General features: G+C 35.2%; 1 protein-coding gene across 2 annotated transcripts in view; it reads left to right on the top strand.

Moving 5' to 3' along the window:
- The first annotated feature begins 588 nt into the window (after positions 1 to 588).
- LOC113064767 (tyrosine-protein phosphatase non-receptor type 4-like) overlaps positions 589 to 19390 on the top strand; it is a 32919-nt gene continuing 14117 nt past the window's right edge. Inside the window, exons 1-14 of one of the 2 annotated variants that reach the window (XM_026235679.1) lie at positions 589 to 984; positions 7505 to 7659; positions 11157 to 11264; positions 11716 to 11758; positions 11860 to 11938; positions 12309 to 12353; positions 12451 to 12503; positions 13426 to 13546; positions 13742 to 13829; positions 14802 to 14890; positions 15043 to 15106; positions 15197 to 15369; positions 16366 to 16434; positions 19180 to 19314. In XM_026235679.1, coding sequence (XP_026091464.1) covers positions 7522 to 7659; positions 11157 to 11264; positions 11716 to 11758; positions 11860 to 11938; positions 12309 to 12353; positions 12451 to 12503; positions 13426 to 13546; positions 13742 to 13829; positions 14802 to 14890; positions 15043 to 15106; positions 15197 to 15369; positions 16366 to 16434; positions 19180 to 19314 — 1205 coding nt within the window. In that variant the 5' untranslated portion in view covers positions 589 to 984; positions 7505 to 7521. Of the gene's footprint in view, positions 985 to 4533; positions 4632 to 7504; positions 7660 to 11156; positions 11265 to 11715; positions 11759 to 11859; positions 11939 to 12308; positions 12354 to 12450; positions 12504 to 13425; positions 13547 to 13741; positions 13830 to 14801; positions 14891 to 15042; positions 15107 to 15196; positions 15370 to 16365; positions 16435 to 19179; positions 19315 to 19390 lie in introns of those variants that run through there. The other variant, XM_026235681.1, reaches the window with a different exon arrangement.

Raw genomic sequence — 19390 nt, 5'->3', positions numbered from 1 at the left:
CGGCTAATTGGTACACAAACAAATGATGTAATTTACTACAGGAGAATATGCTGGAAACAGATCTTGTAGCGCTGATGTGTTCTAGAATCGCTCTCTGACTTCATAATGGTTGCCTAGTAACAGAGACGTTCTCTCGAAGCCCCTCGAGTGTTCTATTCGTCACCTAGAGCTGCTTCCATCAGATCTAGAGCTTTGTAGATCCGTTTGTCTAGAGCTACTGTCGTCTATAAAGTGTTAATGTGATCTAATTGTATTTGAGGTGCAGATTCAGGTCGCACCTTGGAAATTAGACTTCAATAAACTTCAGATCAGCTCCAGTAGATGGCGCTACAAACACACACACGAGCTCTTGTAAGCTCCTGTAAGGGCTTGTTTGTGAAATATGTTGGATATGATGTCTATAATATTCCATCACACATTTTAATCTGACAAAATAAAATTATAAATTTACACAATATCTATCTATCTATCTATCTATCTATCTATCTATCTATCTATCTATCTATCTATCTATAAAAACTGTACTTATCTGTGCATTCCAGGTCCCGCCCCCCGCGTTTCGACCACGCCCCCACGGCAGACCTATGAGAATGTGGGCGGGGCGTGAGCGGTTGCGCCATGTTAACGCTGCACGTTGCAGCCGCAGCAGCCAGCCAGTAGCAGCAATACCGAGACATATGCGGGATTATAGAGCTAAACCCGGCCAGCAGCCACAGAGAAGATTGCCATTGCGTCTTGAGGCTTTTATTTAATGCACCCCAACCAAGAAGAAGCCAGGATTGCGATCCCGTTTTGGAATTATTATTTTGTACTGTCCCAGAGGCCCATTGCATTGAATGTAATGTGAACATATAAGTTACAGCAATGTGGTTATTTTCCTGCAGATGAGCTGCCGTTTTGTCCTCTTCCCCCCTCCTATTCTCCTTTCATCATAAGTCAAGATCATCTTCAATTCACTGGACTCTCCTAGACCTGTATATGAAGGTAAGCATGCTTTATGGTTGTATTTCTGTATCGTTGTCACCATTCATGCATGCATGCCCTGTCTTCCTTTTTTTATCCCATTGCATAGCAACCAAACCAGCCAATGCAAGCTTCCAGATCCCTGACATGATGCACAGACCGAGGCATAAAGCGTGCATTCACCTTGCACGCTGATTTTAGGGACCGGTTGCTTCGGATGCCATGCAAATACATATACTGTATGTAACGTCCATGGTTTAATATCTGCCGCATGTCAAGATAATCCATCCATATGAAGCCCAAAATGCATGCAATGTCTGTGATTTGTGCAACCGGAGAACATGGATTGCATGCATAGTGTGTTTCGTTCTGTTCTGATACCTGGCAACCCTCTCAATGGCCTCTTTTCGAGATCCTTCAGCTGTCATGTGAGAGGCATTAGACCTTTTGTGTTTATTTAAGGTTTATGTCACTTCTGTAGATCTCAGCAGCTCCCCATTGTGCCTTATTTTCTCTGCCACATCATTACATAACCTCAGCTCTCATCCTTCGCATGCAAATAATCTGCTTGCATACAATTGGATCCAGAGAGGACCTTATATTAGAGCAATGCATCACCATAAGGTTTGTTCTGATTGTTTTCTGGGCACTACGCATCTCCCCTGGTTGAGTCGGTGACATCATCTCCTGTTCTGTCCCCCTGTTGTGTGAGCGTGTGTGCAAGTGCGCATTTTTCAACAGACTGTAATGCCAGATCTGGATGTGTGGTTTCATGGACAAAGCCCTTTTTCATGAGAAAACTGATGTGTCGTGCCACTGTGGTTTTTATTGCAGTAGGGTTGGATGTTTTTATGAAGCTGGCTTGGTTCAGGTGAAATGGGTAACTTGGATGGATGATGTGTCACATGAATGAAAGAATGAATGAATGAATGAATGAGTGACAGCCTTTTGGGCTTTTAGAGTCTTTGTCTTCTCATCTTTTAACTTGGGTTTATGACTGGTTTTTCTTCCGGACTGAGATTTTAGGTATGCATGCAATCGTAAAATTTATTTTTATAGTTTTATAGATAAGCGTGCAATTTTACTTGTAAAATGGTAATATATATATATATATATATATATATATATATATATATATATATATATATATATATATATATATATATATATATATATATATATATATATTCTTGTAAAATTTTAAGAATGTATGCAATTTTGATCGTCAGGTCCAAAATTATCTTCCAAGTTCTCTTTCGGGCTGCCAACTGACGTTCAATGTGAGACTTGCAATAGACATTTACAAGCTAAATTTTCACTTTGCATAAAATGTAAAAGAAAAATGACTTGTAGGATTTTAAGAATGCAATCTCATTGGCTGGCACTCACCTATCATCGTCCCTGGTTTGATTTCAGTGAATCAGTTCGAGCAAACACAGACAATGTCATTAATATTCATGAACCCAGCAGCTCATCAATCCTTAGTGCGTATTAGTAGTAGAATTTTAGTAGAGTATTATTGATAAGTTTTTCTTCATTTATTTATTTATTTTTATTATTTTGTTTACAGAAAACACTGAATGACCAACAATATCTTGCACCATCTGTCCTAAGTTCAGTTAAAATGACAAATATGCATTCATACATAGTTACCTAGCGTGACCATACGTCCTGTTTTTCCCGGACATGTCCTCTTTTTGGACTTTTAAAAATACATCCGGGCCAGGAATTCTAAATTGCCCAAAATGTCTGGCATTCGACTTTTGCTTTCTACAGTCACCATTCATTTTTTGCGTTCTTGTAGTCCCGCCCACTCCCGCAAACACTCTTTCTTGTTTATATTCAATGATTCTTACTTGTTGATATTCAATAATATTGAATATCATTTTTGCACATCGGGGGACCGCCATCAATATGCAGAGGATATAATCTCTTTTGAAAGAGCGCTCGCTGTTCACTTTCAATTTCAGGATCATACACACTCTTTGGAAAGTAAGATCAGATATTTGTTAATGAGCTCAGGATCTGTTGAGCAGCAAATCTTCCAGCATGGTCTGTCAGTCATTTCTCCTCTGAAGCCGCCTTTCCACTGCACACGACATTCGGACACGATTGTCGCATTTCTCCCTCTAGCGGCAGTCGCGCAGAACTTTCAGACTGGTCGTGCAGCAACCGTTACCTTGGCATATTCACCATGGTAAAATGTATAATTTTAATGAACATAGTTAATTTATGAATGCATCGTCACAAATCAGGTGACCCCCAAAATAAAAACAGTAGGTTTTATGGGGCTAATCAACGTAAATAATGGTTTAATATTTATTAAATAATTTTTCTGCCATAAGTATTATAAACCACCATTTTACAGAAATGGTGTTTAAAGGATAATGTTAATGTTAACAAAATATTGGTAATTCTGACCTCGCACCGATAGTTTTATTAGAATACATCACATCCGGTCGGGCGTTCGCATACGGTCAAGTCGCAGAAGTTCAAATATTTGAACGTATCCGAGGCTCAGGTCGGATCCGAAATTTCCGCATACGCATGTGATCGGAACTCCACGCAGCTCCCGCATTACTTTCCATTGGAAATGAATGACTTCCGGTCTGTCGCTTGTCGTTCGTCGGCGACAGTGGAAAGGCGGCTTGACTCCTGGAGTTCGTGTTGGATGCAGGGTTGTCAAGTCCGCTTTTTTCTTTTTTTTTTCTCTTTTTTTTTTCTCGATGGAATTTAGCTACTTTTAAAGTGTTGCCATGGCTTGATTTTCCCCTGTGGGTTAAAGGTTTGAAATGTTCCATGAATTACATTTGTCTAAAATACTTGTATTGAAGCATTTTGCATTCTACCTAAAACTTGTGCTAGATGTTAAGTTTTGTGAAGGACAGCCATTGGTAGGAAGGTTTTTAGCTGTGTTTATGATAAATATGTTTAGCAGTGACTGTAAAATACGTATATTAGGTATTGAAATGACATTTTTCACATTTGAGATTGCTCTTCTGGGCACTTTCGGCATTACTTTAACCACAACAGCATAGTTCTTTTTTAAATGATTTTATATATTATTATAAAATTGTAATTAAACTTATGCATTTAGCAGATGCTTTTATCCAAAGCGACTTACAGTGCATTCAGGCTATCAATTTTTACCTATCATGTGTTCCCTGGGAATCGAACCCACAACCTTGCGCTTGCTAGCTCAATGCTCTACCACTTGAGCTGCAGGAACACTATTATTATTCACATTATTACTCAAATAAGTCTGTTGATGTTCATCAGAGCACTAGTTGAGAATCTCTGTAGCTCACGATGCTTATAGGTTATAATGGTTTCACCTTAGAAAGAAAGATGGAAATATTGGTTTAGGGGGCTGACCAGAAGAGTGTTTTTGTGGGGGTGGAGGACAAACTTATTCTGTAACCCCACTGTCTCAGATCTTCTGAGGTGTTGGTGGTCTGAACCCCACTCAGTGGAAAATTGTAAGTGTTTCAGTGATTGTGGTGTTCGATGACATCCGGGGGAACTTCTACAGAAGAGAAATGTTCCACTACACACACTCTCTCTCTCTCTCTTTCTCTCACACACACACACACATCACAGTTTAGCAAGTTATATGAAGAGATTATCCTGTCTGCATTGACACACAGGACAAATAAGGCTGTGCTGATGTAAGTATAAGATATGAATGTTATTTTTAGCACTGATTTGTGTTTTTGAGATCTTACAATTGAAAATCCTTGAGGTTTCTTTCTACTTCATATCTTTTCATTCTTCATCGTCACGCTAGTGTTGAAGAGATCCTAAATGCTAAATGAGAACGTTAATGCTTCTGTTTCGAAAGACTTGCTTTGTTAAGGTACACTGGTGTAAATTTAGTCGAACGGATGTCAAAAGTTTAAGTAAGCTCAAACGCATTTGATTGTGTCGTAGATTAATGGGTGTAATTACTCTGGTGCGGGAGTTTGAATAAGCATCTGTGGCCGGCCAGAAAGGTTGCATGTTTGTTTCTACGGGTCACGAACTCTGACCCCATGTTATTTACACAGCTGCATTTTAGTGTTATGGGAGCTTGTTTAGTATAGCATGAACATGTGTAAAGAAACGTGTGTGTGTGTGTGTGTGTGTGTGTCCATTTTTAGAAACCATTAAAAAAACAATATGCCTGCAACTGTGAATGATAAATTATGCAAATGCCATTTCAAAGTGGAAGAGAAAGCTACATTGATGTCTTATTCGCTTGTAAAAACTATCGTTCACCCCCCAAAATGACAATCATTTACTCACCCTCATCTTGTTCCAACACTGTATGACTGTGAAACACGGAAGAAGATATTCTGAAAAACGTCTTAATGTTTTGTTTTCGTTCCTTACAATGGAAGTCAATGGGGTATTGGACCCCATTGGTTTCCATTGTAAATACTTTTTGACTCTTTTTGAAGTAGCCCATCTCGTTTTGTGTTCCAGGTTTAAACAAGGGTGAGTACCCTTAAGTACTAACTCTCTCTCCCCTGACGTATACGTGAATGTGATTAACGGATGTGTTAACCCAGTGTTCCTGGAAGGAGATTGTATGGGACATCACATAAGCTCGTAACCTGCCCCCCGTGAGCTGACCTGTGGACAGATATGGTCGTTTTCTCCCAGGTTGTTGTTACAAAAACAAGAATGCAGTGAGATTAAATGGGGTCTATCGAATAACAAGGAACAAAGCCTCTAGATTGGGTGGTGTCGAGTCGGAGGTAGAGTTTTCAGATCTTGGAGACTCACTGTCAGGTCTTTGATTCTGCGCCAACCAATCTAGAGTCTTTGGCTGTAGATGTCCTGCTCTAAAGAGTCCAGAGTGGGCTGTCTAGAACTAAACCAATTTGGAATGGATGCTATAAAGTCTTATAATGGGCCGCCTGATACACTACTGTGAGTTTAGTATAAACTCTAGTGAAATGCATAAAGCTGAAGTGTCTAGATTGTCCTATTCAGAGTCACATTTTTACAAAGTTTTTTAGTTTTAGGCTTTGTTTTTGTCAGTATTTTGGCACGTCATATTCATTAATTTTAGTACATTTTTAGCGATGCACCAAAATGTGTTTTAATGTCAGCTGGAAACCAAAACGGGAAGTCAAATTTGGGTTACTGGGTAACTGAACTCTTAATGCTCTTAATTTTGCTGACACAGTTTTGAAGCACATAATTTGACCGAAAACTGGAAACTGAAAATAATAATAATACGAATTAAAAAAAAAACACCTTATAAACTCAATGAGGAAGTTCAAAATTAAACCATCCATTTTCGGCCATAAATGCTGACACAGTTTTGAAGCACTTAATTTGACCGAAAACTGGAAACTGAAAAAAAATAAAATAATAATAATACGAATAAAAAAATAAAACACCTTATAAACTCAATGAGGAAGTTCAAAATTAAACCAAATATTCAAACATTTGATAGTAATTTAGACATGTCTCAACATTTAATAGTAATATAGCTTATTTTATGTTCCGTGCACTGTTACAGAAAGTGTACATTCATAGCATATTCTGACTAGCCTGTAATATAGCTTAAGTTCACTTGTGTGTTCGCAACATTATATGCAGAAGAAAATTATAATATTACATCTGTTGTAAATTTATCTGATTTTATATGTATAAGATGAGTTTGGGGTTAATTAACCCGCTAGCAAAGAGCTTCAGTTTACCACTGTTCATTATTAGCGTCAACATTGTTAGCATAGAAAATATTTTGTGGTATTTTCTTTTTTTTTTATATATATACCTCAACATTATTAATTTAAAGTGCATTTTTGTTGTGCCTCTGTTATCAGCGATGATAGATTCAGTCAGAAACTCAATTTGGGAGCTTTGGGAGATATTAGCTATAAAATGCTACGTCTCCTTTTGCTAGGAGCACACAAATGAGATTCCTAGTGTTCTGCTTTGTAGAAATTCTTGATGTGTCGGATTAGAATTGCTCAATCTTTTCTAATATAAAACGGTTTTTAACAAGGTGTCTTTTGAGGGACCAGTCAGTGGACTGATTGTCTTGAGAAATCTGCGAGCTGGCCGGAAAACACTTCGTTTGCTTTGAGAAGAGTGTTTAGTATCACTAAAACCTTGAATGACCGAGTTCAATATTACAGGATGAATGTCAGCAGTTTTAGAAGCTGAAATAGTTTAGTAAATGTATTAACCAATTTCCTTTCACGAGTTGTATGAATCTGAATTATCTTGACACCAACCCTGAACTCTGGTTCGTTTATGGGATTCTTCAATTGAAAGACTATTTTCAAAATGCCATGTTTCGATTCTTACTTGTTTCTTCTAGTAGCTGAAAGCTAAAATCTACAAAACAGTTTCCCTGCTTGCTTTATAGTTGTATACAGGAACTTTAAGGCGTAGTACAGGCGAATGTTTGTGAATGATGTTTGCCAAAGGATCGCAAGGGCTAGTGTGTGTATGTGTTTCACACTGCTTAATAATGTTTACCGTGGTGCAGTGCTGGCCAGGTGACCCTGTTGGTGACCTTTAGCCTCTGTGTGTTTTGCAGAAGGAGTGGGGACCGTAATGACCGCACGCTTCCGGTTGCCTGCTGGCAGATCTTACGATGTGGGAGCGTTGGAGGAGGCCAGAGAGAGACAGCACGCGCAGGTGGTGTGTAACGTTTTACTGCTGGACAACACAGTACAGACCTTCAGAGTCAATGTGAGTATACACGCGTTCATTCATGTGGGTTGAACCTCTATAAAAGAATTGCAGATGAGTTCCATGTAGATGCGTTTGTTTCTACGTCACTTGATTAGCAATGGATCCTTTGCAGTGAATGGGTGCCGTCAAAATGAGAGTCCAAACAACTGATGAAAACATCACAATAAACCACAAGTAATCCACACAGCTCCAGTCCATCAGTTAATGTCTTGAGAAGTTTAAACCTGCCTTTTTGGGATAAACTGCTTTTTATTAATTTTTAACTTTACACCATTGTTTCCTGATAAAATATAGTGCCCTATGAAATCAGTTTTATTTTCTCCCCAAATCCTCATTACATTTTTTTTCAAACTTTTTTTTTGCTGGATTCCGTTTTTATCTATCTAGACTTTTTAATGGTTAATTAATTTTTTATTATTCAAAAAGCATACCTAATTAGCCTAATTTAAATCATAAATCATTAACAGCAATTTATTAAGTTTAAAAAAAAACTTTTTTTTTAAGGCCCTATGAATTATTATTTTTTTTTTTCCAATTCAGTGTTTTTTAACAAACTCTGTTTTTCATTAGTATTCTGGATTCCATTTTAATGGTTTTATTCAATTTGATTAATCAAAAGCATCTTTAAATAAATTTTATTTATATAAAAACCTTACTTTATTTTATATATCTTACTGTATTATTCTTTAAAAAAATCTGAAATACTGTGCGTTAAAATCTTTCTGGGAAATAATTTTTCTGGGAAGTATTCTTAGAAAATAATACATTTTATTAATAGTATGAGTACTGAACGCATTGTTATGGATAGAGGACTCATAATTTAGTCAGAAGAAACTGTCTGAATCTATAAAATGTCTCAGTGGTGGATTAGTTTTTCACAAACATAGATGTTTTTGCTTCATAAGATGTTCATTGATGGACTGGAGTGGTGTGGATTACTTGTGGATAATAGTGATGTTTTTATTCTGATGGCACCCATTCACTGCAGAGGATCCATTGTAATGCTAATGTGATGCTAAATTTCTCCAAATCTGTTCCCTTGAAGAATCAAACTCATCTTTATTGGATGGTCTGACGGTGGGGAAATTTTCAACTTTTCCTTTAAGAAAGCTAATCAACCCTCAGGTCTTGTTGATTTCCTAAAGAAGGTCCAATTTTATTGCAGATTTCTGTTTAGTATTACACTCCCATATTGTTTGTGTAACATATATCTGAAATCATAAGGATTGAGTGTTTTGCAAGTGATCAGAGCTTAGATTTTCGTCTGATGGATAAAAAAAAACAGTGAAGGTCATGGGATGAATTTATTTGGACTTGGGCCAATTAGAAACCATCTGCCCATCTAACAACCACTCAGAGCCCTTCCAGAAAGATGCTAAAACCAATCAGAATGCTTTAATGGCTGCATAGCAAGCAGGATGCTCTGGGATCTTGGCAGCAGGTCAACACCACTCACATTCACTTCAGAAAATGCAAAAATCTGCTTAAATTCAACAGTCCTCCAATACTAACTTGATAAGATTGCAATTGTTTTTATTTTGCACTTTGGGCAGAAAACCAAGCTCTGAATTCAGTCGGAAATTCTAAATAGTTTGATTTAATGAGTTAAGTTAATAAAGATATCTCAACAGTCTTCTGTTTTAAGGATCTCTTTGGATGCTGAGAAGAGCCTCTTTCTCAGGAGTCCTACGGAATCTTCTTTTAAGGGTTCAGAAGGACTTTAAGGAATGCTTTAAAATTCTTGAAAACCTTTAGAAATAGATCTAAACAGATTTAAATGTTCTTCATAAAGCTTTTGAAGAACTTATTTGAGATTCATATTTTGACATTTTTGAGTACTCCACAAGAGTTCCACATAAAGTCTCCTTGAGGCACATTGTTTCTCCCTCAGAAGGGTAGTTTAAAATGCAGTATGCAATCAAAAATGAAAAAAAACTAAAATCATTTACATTCTATTCCAAGATTGAATGGTTTTCTTTTGCTGAATGTCTCCGCTGCTCGTTCTCATATCACCATAATGTTGACCAATGTGTGTCAAACTCAATGCCCAAAATCTAAAGCCATGCAAAAGCTTTGCCTGAGGAACAGACTGAAATTTAAGTTGTTTTTCCTGTTGAGATATGAGCAGCTTGAACATTTCTCAAAGTATCTTCCTCTGTGTTCCACCGAAGATAACATAAAACAACATAAAAGTGTGTAAATGCGAACTGTTCTTTCAGAAACAGTGAGGATATGTTTTAGAGTTGGATGGATAATGATCTTTTAGAGGTTGCGAGTTCAATCCCAGGTAGAGGTGACCCACAAACCAGTTACAAAGTAACTGATGTCTCACTTTTACTGTATTAGCGTTTCACTCCCGAGCTCCAGCACTGCTGTTGGTGTGGAATAAATCGGTTCGGATAATAAATGTCTGCTAAATGGCAGGTCGGTAAGAATCACCACAGGAGACCAACCGTCTGTGAGGTACAGTAGAGGCTCGCTGGAGTTATGCGATGAGGCGTCTGGGGTTGGTTTTCCGTGTGTAGCTCACAGTGGCTGTTTCAGGCAGATGCTTCACATTCCTGGGTTGGACAGAAGCGTGTCCTGAGGCCATGGCTGTCGTGATCATACAGTACATGCTACACAGATCAGCTTGGCTGGAGGGTGAAGCTAGCTTGGAAACTTTTGTCTATTAAAATGGCATCAAATTAGTATCTAAAGTTTTGTTAAAACAGTATTTGCACACAATAACATGCTGTTTTTGTGGAAATGCTATATTTTTGACAGAATTCTTAAAAATAAACATGTTATTACTATGTTACTTTACGAAGTGTGATGTAAAGATGTAAAGCATTGAAGTCATTTCATTTTATTATTAAACGATATTATTTTATTTTCTTTGCTTTTCTTTTTTCTTTTCTTATTTTTGATTTGGTTTTTCGTATTTTTGGGGTTTGGTTTGTTTTTTTGCTTTGGGTTTTGTTTGGATTATTTTGGTTTGATTTGCTTTGGTTTGTTCTGTTTTGCTTTAGGTTTAGTTTTGGGTTTTGATTAGTTCGTATTTTGTTTTGTGTTTTCCTTTTGCTTTTATGTTTTAAAGGCCCCTTCACACCAAGCACGATGACTATAAAGATAACAAAAAAAGTTATAGTTCTAAAAACCGTTCTCAATATTAAAGAATAGCAGAGTCCACACTACAACTATAACAATAAAGGCACAGAGAAACGATATCATTGGAATCATTTTCAGAATAATTTCTTCCAGCTGATGAACGATACAAACATTGACAGCCAATCAGAATCCATCCTGCTATAACAAGCTCGAGAATTTAAAGCGGCAAATGCACATGAATAAACACACAATATCATTCGCTAGTGTGGACGCTAATATCGTTATCTTTTTCATTATTGTTGTTAATGTGAACGGGGCTTAATTTAATTTTTTTTTTTGCTTTTAAGTATGTTTTCTTTTGTTTTTATGTAGAACTGGTTTTTAACCCTTTCTGTCTCTTGTAGAAGCAAGACCAGGGGCAGATCTTGTTGGACATAGTCTATAAACACTTGGAGCTAACGGAGCGAGACTACTTTGGCCTTCAACTAGCAGACGACTCTTCTTACAGCCAGGTAGTCGTCACCTGTTACTCTGCTGTCGCCGTCTGCAAAAGATCACTTGTAAACCCTCAAGCAGCTCAACATGTCAACCTGAAAACCATTATCTTTTTGGATAAGAGCAATAAGAAGTTGCAAAAATATTATCCCATGAGCCTTGTTCATTATTTATAGCAAATCTGCAGCAGTTTAGCAGTTATTTTGGTTTCTGCGCAAGCTGTGTCTGTAACAAAAAGGAAAGTTCATTCTCAGGTCACATATTGAAACGCTGATGTCTGTTTCTGCCTGAATAAAAATAAGTTGAACGTTTAATTCCTTGCATTTTATGTTGTTCAGATTTTGAATTTACAATCAGTTTTGGTGTCTTTCACATTGCTGAGCTGATATTTTTAGCAGTTTGTGTGTTCATCGTGAAAATGATGAGTAAAAAGTGTCTAAATTTCGGTTATGGCCGTGTATGTTTCAGAGGTGGCTGGACCCAAACAAACCTATTAGAAAACAGCTCAAAAGTAAGTGATTTTTTTTTTTTTTTTTTTACATTTTAATGTTTTTTTCCATCTGAAGTTTCAGAAATATAATATTTTGAATATAATTATTTTTATTTTTTTAGGGCTGTCTCCACATAATCTAAGGTTTAGAGTGAAGTTTTTCGTGAGCGACCCTAGTAAACTACAGGAAGAGTACACAAGGTACAGTTTAGGTTTGTCTTGTAATTTGTGTAATTCATCTTCTAGTTGACTGAACAGTGCTTTTGTCCCCAAATTCAGATTCATGGATTGCAAATTAATTTAAATAGCTATTATGCATTGTGTGAAAATTGTATTATCATAATGTAACTGTGATCTAATTATGATCATTTTAAAAACAAACATAATTACAAATGCTGAGTTTCAAAATCTGATTAAATGATCCAGATTACATATAATCAGTTACTACCCAGTACTGCACATGACACGTACGATTCATATAATGGTATAAATTAATTTATATCTGTGTAAATAGTAAAAAGAACAAAACTGGATGCTTATTATCTTTTTTTGTGACATTAATTTGTTGCAGGTATTTGTACTTTTTGCAGCTGAAGCAGGATATTCTGAGTGGCAGGTAATCTTATACAGTCATACATTATTCATTTAAAAGTGTTTAGTTTTCCTCCAAAAGCCATTTTTATATAACACTTTAATTTCTATTTCTCTTCTAGACTCCCTTGCCCACAAAATACTGCAGTTCTTCTGGCTTCTTATGCTGTTCAGGGTAAGGTATTCCAGGTTATTTATGCACAGTTAGTGGTCCTATGGGTTTTTCAGTGCTCACTTATTTTGGTGATTTAAATATTTTGGAAAAAACAGAAATTTACGGTATAATAAATGTTCTCTATTTTCGTGGATTATTCATTTATTCTTTTAGAAAGAAAAACTAAATGAGTGCTTCAAATTATTATATTGAGATGAAGTCGATAAATCGATTCTTCTCAACATAATAATTTGTAACATTTAACAATTTTTTCAAAAGAAAAAAATAAAAGAATGCAAGAACATTTAATTTTTTGAGAAAATAGTTTGATGCTTCAAATTATAATGTTAATAAAAAATTCATTGTGACTTTATAATTGTTTTGTGTGTGTGTTTTTGTTTTTTAACACAAAATATAAAGTTGCATGTCAATTATCTTAATATTGTAAAATAATTATTCAAATAAAATCGCAGGTAAAAAAAAAAAAAAGATTTCTAGAACATTGTATTAAGTTATGCTTAAAATTACATGAATATAATGCTTCAAATTATGATGTTAATATAAATGTACATGCAACATTATTTTTAATATTTAATATATTTGGGAAATATATTTTTATATATAATTAATACTCTATAAATCATTGTTAATTTTATTATGTTCATTCATTCATGTCACAACTTGAAATTTAAATAAATTAAATGATCAACTTTAAATGATCAGTATCACCAAAATGTAAATTTTCTTAAAAAAAAAGTTTGAGTAACTTTGAACATATTTTGAACTTTGAACATATTGTGTTGAGTTTCCAGTAGACAGGCTTGATCTAAATCAAGAGGAAACTGGAAGCCTGGCTCTTTGAAAGGGTGAAGGACACATTGTTCCCCGTGTCTCACGCTGATGTACATGCACACATGGTTTCTTGGCTTGTTTTGTGTTTCAGCTGAGCTGGGGGACTACAGTCACTCCGAACATTTGCCTGGTTACCTCTCCGAGTACAGCTTCATTCCCAACCCGCCGCAGGACTTTGAGAAAGAGGTCGCCAAACTTCACCAAGAGCACAAGTAAGAGACGCCAGACATGTCCATGAAATCCTCCAGTGTGTTAAAGGTTCTTATATTTAACTGAGTGTCAGTGGAGACGGAGGAACAAAGGGTCACAGCTGAGCGCGCACACACACACACACACAGATTTGTGGAACAAGGCGGTTCATTGTTTGTGGATCTATGAGATTGAGTCTCTCTCTCTCTCTTATACAGTGGACTCACACCAGCTCAGTCTGAGTTTAACTACTTGAATGCTGCGTGGACGCTGGAGCTGTATGGCGTGGAATTGCACTATGCGCGGGTGAGTGACCGGCCCATCTTACCCCACCACCTGCCCCTCCCCTTTTTCATATGTACTGTGAACCATTACTAGAGGCTTGAATTATGTCTGTTGTCACCTAAACCTAGGGATGCACCTTTGTTTTCTGTCATGTTTTGCTCTATTTGTGATTTTTGTTTTATTTATTTATTTTTATTGTTTTTTTTGTGTTTTTTTGTTTGTTTGTAGTGTTTTGTTTTATTTTAAATGTTTAGTTTTTTTGCTTATTTTTGTTCTGTTTGTTTTTTTAGTGGGTTTGTGTGTGTGTGTGTGTGTGTGTGTGTGTGTGTGTGTTTAGTGTTTTATTTGTTTTTGGTTTTGCTAGTTTTTTTCATGTGTTTTTTAAATGTTTTATTCATTCGTTGTTTTGTGTTTGTTTTTAGTTTTTTTTAGTCAGATTTTTTTGGTATGTTTAATTTTTTTTTTTTATTTTTTTTTTTTGATATACTAAATCAGGGTCATTCTATATATTTTAGTGATGCACCAAAATTAATTTACCAAAAAAAAACAAAAAGTTTTACTAAAAATAGTTTATTTAATAATTAAGTCATTAGTCAAATGTATTTGTTAATCAAAATTTAGACAAAAACAGTAATTTATAAAAAAATTATTTGCACATAAGGTAGTTTCAATATAATTTTTTTAGTAATGTAATTGATTCTACTTCTAGTTGTTGAATGGAAAAATTCTTTCTTAAATGCGAAAATTTGAAGTAGAAAGCAGTAGCAGTATTTTCTTGCATCACTATTATGTTGTTCTAGGTATCATTTGTTGTATATTGTTTTGTCATTCTTGGTCTGTTGTTTGTTTTAACTGTTCAGTCTATCTAACATTATTGGCAGATAAAAATGGTTACCAGTATAAGCATCCCTCCAAAAGTTTAAGCACCGTTCAAAATTTTGATGTTACAGTGCAAACTGCATCCTTATGGTTTCCAACTCTTGATGATTTCAGGACCACTGTAACACAGAGATTTACATTGGAGTTTTGTCTGCCGGCATCTCCATCTATAAGGACAGGGTACGAGTCAACCACTTTCCATGGTGAGTGTCGTTTTGAGCTCTGAATTCCTCTTTAGATCCGATTGAAATGGGGAATTTTTGTTGACATTAACCCAACTTAAAGGTAGTGGATGAAAATATACATTTGTTTGATCTTTCATCTCCTCTTACCTCTCTTTTTTTATGTGTTTCAGGTTGAAAATTGTAAAAATATCTTTTAAATCCAAACAGTTTTTTATACAGCTAAGAAAAGAACTGGTATGTACGAAATTACGTATCTGTTGTTTGTCATTTAATATGTCTTTAGTTGATGGTTATATCTAATCATTTTCTTGTTGTGTTTCATAGACTGAGAACAGAGAGTCTTTATTGGGTTTCAACATGATGAACTACAGAGCTTGTAAGAACTTATGGAAGGCCTGCGTGGAGCATCACACGTTCTTCAGACTGGAGCGACCCGTTCCTCCAGAGAGAAACCTCTTTCTCCAGTACTTCACCCTCGGATCCAAGTTTCGCTACTGGTGAGAACTCTTGTGTTTGTTGGGATGTAGTGGATATAGGTGCAGGCCATGGCATTTTGAAACTCCAGTTTAGAGGTTCCACCTGAAGATTTTATGCTAGAAAACCAATGGAAAATTATTTTCTTAATGTTAATGCTGGTTTTTTTGCAATTTGCAAGCTTGGGAACATGCAAATACTAATTCAGCGAGTTGGTTAAAAACTAAAAAGTTCATCACAAGAATAAGTTGACAAAACAATTGAATTCAAGATTTGGTGATAAAATTGCACAATAAGCATAATACAAGCAATTTGTATACATTTTTGCCTGAAAACACCAAATTAGGCAAAGGATTTTTGGAGTAAGTAAAGTTAGTAAAGTATGTATAGTAATTTAGTTAGCAAAGTAATTTAAGTAAAGCTATGTTAAGTGGGGCTGGGCGATTTATCTAACGATATGATCATGTGCATCTAATCAGTAAAGCTGCTTCCATGATCACTGCTAAAATCGCCATCACCTGCTTATAATTGGAGTGGCATTTAATAGACAGAGCCGTAGATCGCTGACAAGCTATGCAATATCGCGCTCATTATCGCAGATGAATCGCCTTCGATAATGAACTGTTATGTAATTCAAGTAAAGTGTGTAAAGTATGTCAAGTAAAATAAGTTATGTAAAGTGAGTAAAGTATGTCAAGTAAAGAATGTAAGCAAAGTAAGTGCTAAAGAACTTTTAAATTTAGCAAAAATAACTTTTAAGTATAGTAATTCAAAGTAAGTAAAGTTAGTGAAGCAAATTAAGTATGTAAAGTAAGTGTTAAGTAAAGTATGTTCAGTATGTTACCCTTTTTGCCTGAATAAAACGGTTTGAAACTGCAAATGCATACATATCAGAATATCATAGTGTATTGAATTGAAAAGCTGAAAAATATCATCTCTCGTAAAGCTATTTCTCCTGATTCTTGCACAAATTGAGTTTTAAGAGCCGGCAGTGACACTGTGTTCTGGCTTCTTTGCAGCGGGCGGACAGAGGCGCAGTCTGTACAGTACGGAAAGGAAAGAGGCAACAAGAACAGAGTTTTTGCAAGGTAACTCTTTTTTTAATAACCAATAAGCAGGGGAACTCTGTGAATTAAAAATGTGGTAGTAATACTTTCTATGTGTTCGTGTTTTGTTTGTTTGTGTAGTTATATTTTAGTATTCTTTTGTATCTTATAGTTTTTAATATTTTTTTATCATTTCCGTTTTCTTTTTATATTAAAGTAGTTTTAGCAGTTTATATATATATATATATATATATATATATATATATATATAATATATATATATATATATATATATATATATATAGGAATGAGGTTTTATCTCAGGTAACAAAAATATATTTTTATGGTTTTGGTTCTAGTTAACCATAATAACCCTGGTTCACCACACTATAAACAATGATGTGGAGATTTATTGTGGTTATATTTACTGGATTTGACAGTATGTGCTGATCTGTGTGTGTGTGTTTGGGTGTGTTGCATTATGGGAGGGCTCCCGCCCATCTCAATCCCCGTGGTGTTAAGTGTCTGTGTGTGTGTGTGTGTGTGTGTGTGTGTGTGTCAGTGTGTGGTCAGATGTTCTCAGAACGACACCCAAACACAGGAAGTGTAAGCAGGGCTGTGTAGCACACGGCTGTGAAGGGCGTGCACATGTTTGTGAAAACACACTCAGACATTTGTTTCGAAGATGCTGAAGCTGAAACTTAAACTACAGTTTATGGTTCATCATACTTCTGCGAGGTATTTCTTTTCGACTACGCCAACCTTTTCTCTGTGAAGTGTAAGATAATAGAGTAAAGTTTCACACAATGCTTTTGAAGATAATTTCAAAGTAGATATTTGTGGTTTTTAGGTGCAGCGTAAACTAGTAAAACTAAACTAGTGTTGGTGTGTCGCTTGTCACTTTTTTTTCTGATATTTTCATTGAAGAAAAATACTATTTACATGTTGGTTCATGTATATTCTAAGAAAAATCGTAGAATGAGTTTTTTCATAGTATTTAAAAACTGTACAAAATCCAGTAAAATGTATTTCTTCAATTTATAAGGAATGTTTGATATACTTTGTAAGAAAACATTCAGGGTTTTTAGACGTGTCGTGTACAAATATAGCAGGAAAGTGTGTTTGACAGTATAAAACAAAATACATTGTATGAAATGTAACGTGTTGGTTTGTGTTAATAAAATAATAAAAAAATTCAAAGATTGAGTTAAAATTAGTGCATTATTTGTAAATATTGGTATCAAATTCAGTAAGATTTCTTCTTTACTTTTGAAGAATGTTTCTGGGCAATTTATTCAAAGATTTCAGGAGCACCGAACATCGTAAAAGCAAAGAGCATTTGTTTGTAAACTAGTGTTTGTGTATTGCAACTACAATAATCTAGTTATTTAAAGCGCAATTTCTCCATAAACTAGTGTTGGGATGCTTTTTTTTTTTTTACAAAAAAGTCTTTAAAAATCTGATATTTATGGTTTTTAGGAGTAGTATGTTTAGGAACATCGTAACGGTGTTTGTAAACTATATTGGTGTAATGCTACTGATGTTTGCTATTTTTTGGGGGGGGGGTGCATTGTAATGTGTAAAATGTTTCATGCTGGTTTATGTAAATGCTAAGAAATATTGCGGAATGAGTTGAAATGCAAATGTTTTTCATACTATTCATGAAGTTTACGAAATACAGTAAGGTGTCTTTCTTTACCTTTGAGGAATGTTTCACGGCACTCTGTTAGATGTTCAAGTTTTTTAAACTTAGTAGCAAAAAAGTGTATTAGTTTGTTGGTTTGACATTATAAAACAAAAACAAAAAACATGGTGTAAAATGTGGCAAAATATGAATCGAGTTAAAATTGGTAAAATGAATTGAAATTGGTTAAAATTTATATTTATTTTCTGTAAAAATTCAGTACAATTTCTTTCTTCAATTTTGTGGAATTTTTCTTGGCAATTTATTCAAATTGTTTAAAAGTTGCTTATGTACGAGCAACGTAAATGAAATATAAACTAGTGTTTGTGTAGTGTAACTACAATAATCTAAAATGGTTACTTAAAGAGTGCCTTAAGGTAGCAGAAAAGAGCAATTTCTTTCTATACTAAGGTTTGTATATGAAAAAATCATTTTGATATTTTATTTATAGTTTTTAGATGTAGCATGTGAACAAACATCGTAACAGAAAAAACTGGTTTTTTTTTTGTAAACTTGTGTTTGATGTAATGCTAGCTTTTTTGAGGGGGTGTGTATTGTTATTGTAAGATGTGCTCTGTTGGTTTATTTTATAAAATATCGCAACATTTACAGAAATCAAATTTGATTTAGAATTGTTACAGGGTACTTTAAAACATTTAAGGTTTTTAAGTAGTTATAAATATTGTAACAACAAATGCATTGTTTGTGTTTAAACTAGTGTTTTCTTATTGCAAACTGACTATCGGAATATGTAAAATATACCTTGTTCGTTTACATATTGTAAATAATATTTATACTGAAATTGTTGATGTTTTTTGCAATATTCCTAAACTGCACGATAACTAAGACTTTTGAAAAGAGTGTCACGTGTACAACCCAAAGATAATCAGAAATAACAGTTGTTTGTAAACTAGTGTATACGTAGTGGTCACTTTCTCCGATGTTTTCGTTGAAAACAACTAAAGTTCATAAAGATTACCAGTTTTAATACTAATTGTTCCGTAATGCCAAATGTGTCATGTTGGTTTACATAAATGCCACAGTGGTACCGAATCAGATTTTTAAAAATGGGTGGATCTGGTCTGAATCTAATGTGTTTCCAGGTCGCCGAGCAAGCCTCTGGTCAGGAGACTGATGAGCGGCTTAGACTGGGAGACCGTCAGCAGGAATTCCCTCTCAGACGACCGACTGGAGACTCAGAGTCTGCCGAACCGTTCTCCACCAGACTCGCCCGATCAGTGAGTTAACACCCAAACTTACCCACGTATGCACGTTCATGCAGTCATTGGGTTAGCGCTCCATTTATGGTTTTAA

This window comes from Carassius auratus, chromosome 47 (assembly GCF_003368295.1).
Source record: "Carassius auratus strain Wakin chromosome 47, ASM336829v1, whole genome shotgun sequence".
NCBI lineage: Eukaryota > Metazoa > Chordata > Actinopteri > Cypriniformes > Cyprinidae > Carassius > Carassius auratus.
This window is presented reverse-complemented; position numbering and strand designations above follow the sequence as displayed.